We start from the raw sequence: 12,439 nt of genomic DNA, 5'->3' as shown, positions 1-12,439 counted from the left end.
CTAAATTGCAAATTTTAATTCTCTTTAGGGACCCAATTACAAACTTTTAAAGTGTAGGGACCAATTTGTAATTTCACTAAAAATATAGGGACCAACTGTGTAATTTAACCTATAAATTATGATCCTGTAAAAAAGGACAAAATAAATAAAAAACTAATTATAAATAACAATAGAGTCATAAATAATGAAAATTTATAGTCCAAAATAATATTAAATTAAAGAGCACTGACAATACTAAAAAAATTATAAAATATTTTTTTTTGTTTGACATTATAAAATTTATAGTACTCTCTTTGATATTTTTATTTTTTATTATATTTATTTTATCTATATGATAAATATTTTTTGTATTATTTTTGTTAGTGTTCTGATTTTGCATGTATATAAAAAAATATTTAAATTGATGTCTCTTTTATTAATTTTTCATCTAAAAATAATTTTGAATAGTATAATTCAAATAACATTTATTTTACTATAATCAAGTTTAATATAAAGTTTGTCAAACAAAAATCACATTAATACAAATTTACTTCTCATAAAAATCAATTTTACAAAATCAATTATATAGAAACTTTCGTTTAAAAACAATAATTCAAACACACATTCAATAAATTAGACAGACAAAAAATAACTACCCTTTTTAAATGGACCCTTTTACTTATTAAACCTGATTTTATATTTTGGGATAGAATATGAGCAACTACTTCCTCAAATTAAAACACAGGATCCACTTTTTCATATTGATATACTTTATATCAAACATGTGAAAAATAATAAAAATAATTAAATTAACACGTGAAAAATTTCACTTTGAAGTCGGCTAGTTCGAACCAAGAAATCATTTTTTACTTCATAATAGTTGTCGTTCTTTTATTATCTTTAAACTAATTAAAACTCTAAATTAATAAAAATATTCATTATCCATATTAAATAATTCAGTTATAGTGCAATTGTTTCATTATTTTATTATATTTAACTTTATATAAAAAGCAAAGCAAAAGAAATACTTAACAAATACTACGTTAAACTGTAACAGATATATACCGAATTAAGATTTTTTTTTAAAAAAAAGCAGTAAATATTTTGAAAGAAAAAAATGCTAAAGAAAATATTGGCTTTGTGCTCATCCGATGGGAAAAAATTATTGCTGGCTCATTGGAAGCGTACAGTGTCCAGTTGAAAGAAGTTCCAAGTCACAGTCACACACCTGATGTTTTTTATTTAATTTCAGAAGATCGTTTTTAATCCGAACTTATCGGACCATTAATTTGTTAGATTTCTGGTCTAACCGGCCAGTCTGATCTGACTTACACAACTATGGCTCCTCGCCTATATAAAGGGTAAGATCATTATGTTGCCAATGAACAAAACATAATCCTTGGAATACCCGCTCCCTCTTTTCTCTTTTTCCTCTGTCATCATAGTCTAGATGGATCTGCCAAAACTTGCTTCAATAATCACATCATCAACATTCACCAAAGTGCTCCTTCCTCTGGGGAAAAATTCATCATTTCCAGCAACAATAATTAGGACCTTAAATTCCCCCTGCTCAATTCAATGCAATGCATTGAATTTAGTTTCTAATGATAACAATAATAAGAGTAGTAAAAATCAAACAACAGATCGTCAAATTGTTGCTAAATACGAACCTTCTATTTGGCCTCATGAGTATATCCAGTCACTCAATAGTGAATATAAGGTATGCTTCGATACTTCCATCATATTATTGTAGATCATTCTTCGTAAATTTCTTAGGCATCCTTGTTAGCAAACTTTAGTGAACATAGACTTTGGATAATGGAAAATTCAAAGAGTATTATACTTTAGGTTCGACTAGGTATAGCTATGTCGGTAAGACTTCAATGCTCAAGTGAAAAATAAAGTAGGTGAGCATGAATTATAAAATTACTCATACTTACTCGAAAGTATTTATATAGGATGAGGAGGTTAATTTGTTCAGAGATTGAACTTTTACATATACATACAGTGCAAACTTTATGAGTTCACTTGCTTAAAAATATGTGAAGTGAGATTGAAACATGCATAGTAGGAGCATTCGCATTCGCATTTGCAGTGTAGTTTGGTTTGGTTTGATCTGGTCATTTATTAAAATTGCAGTTCGATTTGATTCGATTTTTTTTACCATCCGAACCAAACTAAAATTAAAACCGGTCTAATATCCTTGTGCATGTGCTCCAAGTCAAGTCAATTATCGGATCAGTCAACCCCAACTCGATCCCAAATGTTGTCTCTCTCGGAGAGTTGGACCTTTACTTTTGGACCATATTATTCAAATTCTCATTGTCCAAAATTTTAAATTGTTGCCACAACAAGACTAATGCAAATAATAACTAAATTAAGAAAAACATTTTATTTTCATTCCAAGACTTGGTTGAGTGGTATATATGTATGCTTTGTTTAAAAAGTACATTGAATTTAAATCCTAGCTGAGATTATATTGCAGATTAACCGAAAATCGTTTGAAATTCAAAATATAAGTTAACCAATCGAATGAATGTAATTTTTACTGCACGGTTAATCAATTTAAAATAATAAATTATAAAATTAATTTTAAAATTATATATTTTATACATAAATATATTATTTTATTATACTCAATTCAATCAAGGTTAAATTTCGATTGAAGTTTAAATCTTTATCTTTATCAATTTAGTGCCCTGCTTATATTTTGGAAACTTGCTGCTTTATTATTATTGAGTTTTGTTTGTTTTAGCGTTTACTCTAACATTCAGTTCCTTATTTCCTTTTGTGTTTTTGTGTTTGCTCTTTTGTTTATGGAGAATTGAAAGAAACACTTGTATACTATATATATATATATATATATATATATATATATATAACTAATCGACTATAAAAGGCAAAAAAGTGTATATAAGAAACACAAAACCACATGAAAAAATATGACATATGAATGGATATAACACCAACCCCACACCCTTAACTTATCTGATCTCACTTTTTTCGGTATTATCAGCAAGAACAAACAAAAAATTACAACATGTCTCAACAGATTATTAGACACACATAATTACTCTTAGGTATATAAATAACAAAACTCTTTAACTAATGAGCAGGAGGAAACATACCTCAAGCAACACCATGTTTTGAAGGAAGAAGTAAGAAAGATGCTTTTCAAAGTTGAAAATCATGTTGACCAGCTTGATCTTATTGATGTGTTGCAAAGGCTTGGAGTGGCTTATCTTTTCAAGAGTGAAATAAGGAACATATTGGACAGTATCCATAACATAGATTACTCCCAAAAAAAGAAGACTCTGCATGCCACAGCACTCGAATTCAGGATCTTAAGGGATAATGGTTATGATATATCAACAGGTTTTTCACCTTCTTATGACATGCTTCATATACTACTTAGGAATATTTAGTTGAGATTGAAACAAAAAAAAAAAAGTAAACTAGCTAGAATTATGTTTCTAATTTAGTGAGTCTATCTTAAAATTATTTATCCAAAAAAAATAAACTACACAAATAAATGCACATGAATAATTTTATATTTAATATAGTCAATTAAAATTAAAAAATATTTTAAATAATTATTTATACTAAATAATCAGATCAGATGATAAAAATTCACCCAGATTATTTATTTATTTATTTATTTATTTTAATTTCTCGTCATTAACAATATGTGGAAAATTATTTGATGCTCTCAGTATATAAAAGCTATATATTCTCATTAAGCAATTGATGTGTTGTATATTATTTTTGTTGTAGATGTTTTTGTTGACTTTCTAGATGAAAGGGATAATTTTAAGATATCTCAGTCAGTTGATATTGAAGGAATATTATCACTATATGAAGCCTCATTTTATTCATGGGAGGGTGAAACTATATTGGATGAAGCAAGAGATTTCACTTCGAAAATTCTTGAAAAATATTCATTCAGAAATAAGAGTGAAGGGAACTACTTATCACTCCTAATTGATCATTCTTTGGAGATTCCATTGCATTGGAGGGCTCCACGATGGGAGGCACAATGGTTCATTCATGCTTATGAAACAAGGAATACAATGAACCCTTCTTTACTTGAGTTTGCTAAATTGGATTTCAACATTCTTCAAACCATCCATCAAGAAGACCTCAAGCATGGGTCAAGGTGATACGCCAGCCATTTTTATATTATTATATATATGTTTAGAATCACTAAATTAAGCATGCATCAAGGTAATTTTGCTTGAAAGATTATTTGTTGACTTAATTAATTATATTAGACCTAGTAAGATGATCATCGTCGAGGTTGTAATAATAATGGTGAATCGATCTAAGTTTTTAAAATTATCTTTTCAATTATAGAAATGTTTTGCCAACTTCTAAAACTAATTTTATATACAGATAGTCATATTTTATTTTATTATTTTTTAAAAAGTGTTTGATTTTCATTTAAACTCTCTTGCATTTAGAGTGAATATATTAAGTTTTGAAGGGAAATGAAGAGAAAAAGTTGAAGTAACAATGTTAGTCTATTTAATTTTACATCTAACATATGTGTGATTTATATTTTTTTAATATTTTTTATTTTAAGAATTCATAAAGTCAAAAATAAATATTTATATTTTCTAACTAATTTTTTAACCAAACAAAATAGATTCTTAACTTGTTTTAACTTTATTTTTTTCTGTCCAAAATCAAAACACTCAAACTACTAAAAAAGCAATCAATACTGTCAAAAATAAAAATTAACCATGCTAATTTACTCTCTTGATGCAATAAATCTTTTTACTAATAATTATGGGCATATTAAAAAGAAAACTACTAAACTGTAAGTCAAACTTAATCAGGGAGTAGATCCTCTCTAATAGAAAAAAAATTGGATAGTGTCCATTCATTATTTTCTCTCTTATTAATTTCTGGTTCCACTTATAGAATTAAAAGTGAGAAATCACATTTTATTCTCTCTAATGGAATAAAAAATGAAGAGGATCCATTTCTACTTAATCAATATAACCAAAGTTACCTAAAGAATATCATTTTATGCCGGTTCTATTATTAAAGGCAGAGCATACCCCTGCATGCTCTAGGGGTTTTTCCATTAATTAGTGCAATCAAAAGCATATGCAATTGTTTTGTTCCTTTTTTTTTTTTTGTGTTCAAATGCTAAATGATTTTGTTGCTTTTTCTTTCTCCTTCTTTTAAGTTGGTGGAAAAAACAAGACCTTCTAGAGAAGTTGAACTTTGCTAGAGATAGGTTGGTAGAGAACTTCCTTTGGCCTTTGGCAATGAATTCAGAGCCACATATTGAATTTTTCAGAAGGAATTTAACAAAAGTCAATTGCTTAATAACCACAATTGATGACATCTATGATGTGTACGGAACTTTAGAAGAGCTAGAACTTTTCACGGAAGCAGTTGATAGGTCAGTAACTAAAACTTACTCCTATTTACTTAATTGTAATTTTTTTTTTCTTCTAACAAAATATTATATGGTCCTTAAATTATAATTGTGTTTTTATTAATTCTTTAAATTTTAAAACATTAATTTTAGATAATAGGTTTCAAAAATATAAAAGATTTTATAATTTCACTAAATTTAGTAAATAAGTCCTTATGCTTCAAAAGCTTGTAAACAAGTATTTGTACTTTAACAACTTTTGTAATTAAATTTCTGAGGTTAAAAAAGTTAAATAAAAGAATAGACTTGGGTATATTCTTGTAATAACTTAATTGAACAAATTTGTAAGCAACAAAGATTTGAAAAGATTAAAAAAAAAAGTTACAAATGGATGTTAGCTGTGATAACACAAAAATTATTCATTTTAGTGTATATGTTTTTTCCATCAAATTACTTGAATAACATATTAAGAGATAATCTATTTAATTATATAATTACTTTAAATTGAATACATATTTATTTGTCAATAATTGACATATGTATATTCATATAAAATATATTACAAATCAATAGTTGTTTCGAAACCTTAAAAACAAACAGAAGCCATTTCTTATATTATATTATTATATCATAATCATAAAGAACAAGATACTAAAGTTTTCTATAATATATATAAAAAAACATTAATGTATAACAATAAAATTTAATTTGATATTGTATTTGAAAAACTGAGTGACTGTTGTTTAGTAACATAAAAAAAATCACTTCCAATATTAAAGACTAATAAATTAAAAACCCCTTTTGTTCACAATATTGATGACGCTACTTTGATTCTAGATGGGATCCAAAGATCATTGATACTCTTCCAGAATACATGCAGCTATGCTTTCTTTCGCTCTATAACTTTGTCAATGATTTGGCTTTTGAATTCCTAAAAATGAACGGTTTCTATATTGCTCCATACCTAAAGAAATCGGTAAGAAAGTATTTGTTTGTTTGATTTAATTATTTAGAACTTTACTATTTATTATTTTACAATTTTACTTTTATTCCCTATTGAAGAGATTATTATTGTGCTTGTCAAATTTTCAGTGGACAGATATATGTAAAAGCTATCTTATAGAAGCAAAGTGGTTCCATAGTGCGTATAATCCAGGGTTTGAGAAGTATGTGGAGAACGGATGGATCTCCATAGGCATGCCGGTTATGCTTGTACATACTTATTTTTTGGTTCCACACTCATTCAAAAGAGAAGAACTACCTTGCATTCAAGAATATTGTGACATGATTCGGTTTTCATCAACCATTTCACGCCTTGTTAATGATCTTGGAACATATGAAGTAATTTCCAAAATCTCTTCATTCTTGTTATTTATTCTAAGGCTTAATTATTTCGGGAGTGCACATAATATATTATATATTATTTAGTATAATTTTACTCAATTTTTAAATAGATTCATATAATTTAAAATTTTAAATAAAACTCTTACCAATGATAAAATATTTTACTTAAATTTCTATTTTCATTCATCACCTGTAATATCATGAAGAAATTTCAAACCAGAATAAAATATTATATTTATAGTGACATTTTGTAATGGTGCATATGAATTAGTACTTAACTAAAAACTTTCTAAAATTTGTTAAAAAAAACTGTAGAGGTTCAATTAAAAATTGAGTTAAATTATAAAAAATTATAAACACTTAATAAAATTTTTTACAAAACTTTCTTATATTTGTTTCATTTTTATTATTATTTTATTGTAATATTTATTTCTTTTGTTAATTTTTTAGCGTGAAAGTGAAAATGGTGATACTCTGAAGTTAATTCAGTGCTACATGAATGAAACCAGAGCTTCCGAAAAAAATGCCAAAGAACATATAAAATCCATGTTGTCCTTATCATGGAAGAAACTAAATAAGGAAGCTCATAATTCTTCTTTGCCTCAAATCTTTGTTGGCATGGCTGTGAACCTGGCCAGAATGGCAATGTGCATGTATAACCATGGAGATGGACACACTATTCAAGATTCTCAAATGAAGAATCGTGTTCTATCATTAATTGTTCAACCCATTCCTTACAAAGAAAACTTGGTTGAGAAGAACTAAAATGCTGTCTCATTAATTAGTATTATTCAAAATGATGTGATTATTTTATGTTAGAATGTCTATTGAAATAATGTACCTTGTATGGTCTACTAGTATTTTCTTTTATTGTAATATTAAGTGTTTTCTTTTATTGTAATTTTTGCCACTGATGTGTTCTAGTGCTCCATTATATACTGTGTGTGAAAGTTATTATTTTTTACTATCATATGGGTTGACTTTGAACTTATTTAAAAAAAAAAAGTCTGCAAACTTTTGTATTTTATGACCAGTACTACTTAATTATTAAAGAAAAGTGAGTGATCTTTTATGAAAATATAATTTTATACCATTAAAAATATTATTAATAATTAATTAATAATTACAAAACACAAAAATTGCTGACTTCTAACGCTCCTTTATAATAATATATTAGAGAAGAATCAATAATTGTATGCAATAATTGATCATTGCAACCTAGCTTATATAAACATCAAACCCTAAAGCAGGAAAAGAAGATAACTGCAACATTACATCTGTCAATGTTGTCTACCATATACATTTCATTTGGACGTTTTAGCTCTTTTTTTCAAAGTAAAATGGTACATCATCTGGTACAGTTAATGATTCGTTAATGGTGCATGTTTCAAGTTATTGTTGTTTTATGGTTTCAAAAGTTAAAGGCTTTGTTTGAAAAAATATTTTTGAAGAAGTAAAAAGCACAAAATATTTTGTTTTGTATTTATTAAATTAAAAAAGTGTATTTATAATTTTTGAAATTAAGATTTTTTTAAAAGTATTTAAAAAAAAATTTTAATTTAAAATTAATTTATTTTTTAAAATTAAAAAATTTAATATAATTTTTTACATTAATTAATATTTAAATTTAATTCTTATATTAATACTTAAAGTGTTTAAATATTATGTTATCAAATATACAAAAAATCATTTTTTTTAGAAAATAGAAAAATATTAGTCTAAAAAAATCTAATCATAAAATTCCTAAAATTAAGCTAAACTAAAAAAGAAAAAATATTATAATTAATTCTATTTACAGAGATTCATGAAAGAAATTAAGAATTTGATTTTGACTTGATTTAGTCAACACTCTCCCTCAATTTCGCTTGAAGATATCTTTCATTGACAGCTTGCTTATTATGTTAGCAAAGGTCTTCTTAGGTAATTCTTTAGTTAGAACATCTGCTAATTGTTCCGTGGTTGGAACATATGAGATACAAATTTGTCTTCTCTCAATCTTTTTTTTTTATAAAATGCTTGTCAACTTTAACATGTTTAGTTCTATCATGAAGAAGTGGATTTTGGACAATAGAAATTACAGATTTGTTCTCACAATACAATCTTATTGGTGGAGAAATAAGAACCTTTAGTTCTTGTAGGATTTTCTCTACCCATAGTGCTTCACATATTCTATGAGCCACTGCTCTAAACTCAGCTTTTGCATTACTTCGTGCCACAACACTTTGTTTTTTACTCCTCCAACTAACCAGGTTTCTTCCAACAAAAGTACAATACTCAAATATTGACCTTCTATCCATGACGTTTCCAGCCCAATTTGTATTTGTATAGACTTCTACTTAAGGATGTCTATAGTTTTTGTACAGTAACCCTTTCCCAAGCGACCCCTTCTACTTACCATGCTCATAGTAAAGGCTATATCCAGGTGTGTATAGGATAAATAGATTAGTCTCTCCACTAACCGCTGATATCTTCCTTTGTCCATTACATTTTCTGGTTCAGCTGGCTTCAATTTTAAGTTGGGCTCTATAGGTGTTTCAGCAACTTTACAATAAGTAATCCTGTCTCTTTTAAATTAAAAGATCTAGGACGTATTTTTGTTGGTTGATAAAAATGCCTTCCTTAGACCATGCAAATTCAATTCCAAGAAAGTATTTTAATGAGCCAAGTTCTTTGATTTCAAATGCTTTGGCAAGCTTCTCCTTCAAATCTTTTAGCTCCAAGATATCATCACCTCTCAGAATAATGTCATCCACATATACAATTAAGATAGCAGTTTTATTAGCTATTGAATGTTTATAGAAAATTGTATAGTCAACTTGACTTTGAGTATAACCAAGTCCTTTCACCGCCATTCCAAGTCGTTCAAACCAAACTCTTGGAGATTGTTTCAATCCATAAAGAGACTTCTTTAATTTGCACACTTTATTCCTCCCTACTCAAATCCAAGTGAAAGTTTCATAAATACCTCTTCCTCTAGCTCTCCATTCATGAAAGCATTTTTTACATCCAATTGATGTAAATGCCAATTGTAATTTGCAGTAAGAGATAAGAAAATTCTAACAGAGTTGAGTTTTGCAACTAGAGCAAAGCTCTCTTGATAGTTTACTCCATAGGTTTGTGTAAATTTCTTAACTACTAACCTAACCTTATACCTATTTATGCTTCCATCAACCTTGCAATTGATGGTGAAAATTCACTTGCAGTCAACCAATATTTTATCCTGTGGTAGGTCTACAATCTCCCAGGTTTCTTTCTTCTTGAGTGCATGCCACTCTTCTAAATTACTACTTTTCAGTTGGGATAATCTAGTACTTCTTTTATGTTCCTAGACTCAAACAAATTTGTAATTTTAGAAGTAAATGCTCGATGATTTTGAGAGAGATTTTGATAAGAGACATAATTGAAAATAGGATGGTTGGTGCTGATTTTGAGTACTTTTTTGGTGCAGATTCTGGTTTCTTTCCTAAGGTTTATTGGCAAGTTATTATTAGAAGTGGCAATTTCAGATTTACCTGAAAGTTCCTGAAGTACTATAGTTGGACCGTCTTCCGGGTTTTTAGATTGGATTGGTGCAGAGATGATGGGTTGGTCTCTAGTTGTCTTGGGATATTTTCGAACATAACATCAAAACTCCTTTTCTGATTGTGGTATTTCTTTTCATGTTTGGGTTCCAACTAATTTTGGCACAATTTTAGAATTGGTTTCCACATTTTTTTGTAATTGTTTCAAAATTTTCTTGATCAGTGAAAGTTGTATCCTCAATATGTAAGATAGGAGTGGGTAAAGGTTCATGCAAAAACATTTCTTCTCTTAGACTCTCTCCCTAAAGAGAATTTTTATGAAAAAAGGTTTCATGTTCCAAAAAAAGTAACATCCATGTTTACATAAAATTTCTTTGTATATGAATTGAAATATTTATAACTCTTTTGTCTTGGAGAATAGACAATAAAAATGCATTTTTCTGTCCTTAGATCAAGTTTACTTCGATATGAAGGTGTATGCAAAAATAGAGGACAACCAAATACTTTTAAAGGTAAGTCAAAATGCAACCCACATGCTGAAAAATTCTTTTTCAAAGTATTCAACGGTGTACAGTAATTTAACACACGCGTGGACATTCAATTTATGAGATAGGCGGCTATTAAGACAATATCTCCCTATAAATACTTTGGAACATTACCCTCAAACATAATAGCATGTGCTACTTCAAGAAGATATTTATTCTTCCTTTCACTAATGCCATTTTATTGGGGTGTATTGGAGCATGTAGATTGATGTTGGATACCTTTCTTTTGATGAAATTCACTAATGAGCGGATATTTTATACGCCTTTTGGCATCATTTTCATATAGTTTTCATTATGTTTTGTTTAATTTTTATTATGCTTTCATAGGTTTTAGTGATAAATTCATATTTTTGTATTCTACTTTGAGTTTGTGTGTTTTATGGTGATTTCAGGTATGTTCTGGCTGAAATTGAGGACCTTGAGCAAAAGTCTGATTTAGAGACAGAGAAAGCACTGCAGATGCTGTCAGAATCTGACCTCCGGGCACTTGAAGGAGTTTTTTTAGAGATATAGAAATCCAAATAGGGTGCTCTCAACGGCTATGGAAAGCTAACATCCAGGGCTTTTCCGAAATATATAATAGTCCATATTTTACTTTAGAAATGAAGGCCTAAAACTGGCATTCAACGCCAGTCACCTACCCTATTCCTAGCGTTGAATGCCCATAAGGGAGCAGCTGGCGTCCAACGCCCAAAAGGGAGTCCAAAGCTGGCGTTGGACGCCCAAAAGGGAGCAAGCTCGTGGGAGACACTCTTAGCTCAGCCCAAACACTCACTAAGTGGGCCCCAGAAGTGGATTTTCGCACTCCTAAGTCTAGTCTATTATATTTCTATAATTCTTAGTTAGTAGATTAGTATTTAAAGGAGAAGATCACCCTTGTTTAGGATCTTCTTCCTCCCTCATTCGAATTCATCACTTTTGTTTAGTATGAACCACTAACCTCCTAAGGTTAAGGTTAGGAGCTTTGGTGAGTTTCATGGATCAATAATATTACTGTTCTATCTCAATATCTCTGATTCTATTCTCTTATGCAATCTCGTTCTTCATCTGATGAATTGAGGGTGACCTGTGACAATAAGCCTTGTTCTACATGGGTTCCGTGCGAGTCATGACCCGGATAGCATTGAAATAAAGCTAGAAATCGCATTACGGATTCCAATAGAGCATCTGAGCAACTTTGGATACGTGACATGAAATCCCATTGAATATGGGTGCATAAGGTCTCTGTGGCGTTAAGGCTAGAGTAGGAGAAGCAGCACTTTCTGATCCGAAAGATCTGCCTTATCTGTGACACCTTGAGTAGGATCGTGAAGGAGAGTGGATTACTTAGAGATTCATCTTTTGCTACAGTGAGAAACCTAGAGGTGGCTTGATGAGAAGATATGAGTCATCTCAACATGGTGGTTTGCTGCAGTAGATGATGTTAACTTGATGAGAGGACATGAGTTAATCACTTATGGCTGCCATTGAAGGAATCAGAAAGTTATTGAGGAAGACGGTAAGAAAAGTTAATCGGGAAAGACAAAGTATCTTCGAAGCCTCAACCGTTCAATCACCATTGATTTCTCATCTATCTAGTAACGTTTTATTTATTCATTATGTTTTATGCTTTTTCTCGTGACAACTATAATTTCTATCAGCTTAACTAAGATCTGCAAGGT

The 12,439-nt window shown here is 29.1% G+C and overlaps 1 protein-coding gene across 2 annotated transcripts; it reads left to right on the top strand.

Moving 5' to 3' along the window:
- Positions 1-1,369: 1,369 nt before the first annotated feature.
- Positions 1,370-7,650, top strand: LOC130940482 (terpene synthase 10-like). 2 transcript variants are annotated; one of them, XM_057868615.1, is made up of 7 exons: positions 1,370-1,699; positions 3,096-3,354; positions 3,754-4,135; positions 5,288-5,392; positions 6,206-6,344; positions 6,461-6,709; positions 7,163-7,650. In XM_057868615.1, the coding sequence occupies exons 1-7, from the start codon at positions 1,430-1,432 to the stop codon at positions 7,475-7,477; spliced, it is 1,719 nt and encodes a 572-aa protein (XP_057724598.1). In that variant the 5' UTR covers positions 1,370-1,429; the 3' UTR covers positions 7,478-7,650. The 2 variants fall into 2 exon arrangements, with proteins under 2 accessions (XP_057724598.1, XP_057724597.1); XM_057868614.1 differs by having other exon boundaries at positions 5,174-5,392.
- Positions 7,651-12,439: the final 4,789 nt, after the last annotated feature.

Source organism: Arachis stenosperma, chromosome 7 (assembly GCF_014773155.1).
Source record: "Arachis stenosperma cultivar V10309 chromosome 7, arast.V10309.gnm1.PFL2, whole genome shotgun sequence".
Lineage (NCBI taxonomy): Eukaryota > Viridiplantae > Streptophyta > Magnoliopsida > Fabales > Fabaceae > Arachis > Arachis stenosperma.
Note: the sequence above shows the minus strand (reverse complement) of the source record. Positions and strands in the feature narration are given on the sequence as shown.

Coding starts and splice junctions, on each gene's coding strand:
- LOC130940482 (XM_057868614.1), top strand. CDS start 1,430: ATGGATCTGCCAAAACTTGCTTCAATAATCACATCATCAACATTCACC. Junction 5,393..6,205: donor TTCACGGAAGCAGTTGATAG/GTCAGTAACTAA, acceptor CTTTGATTCTAG/ATGGGATCCAAAGATCATTG. Junction 6,710..7,162: donor ATGATCTTGGAACATATGAA/GTAATTTCCAAA, acceptor TTAATTTTTTAG/CGTGAAAGTGAAAATGGTGA.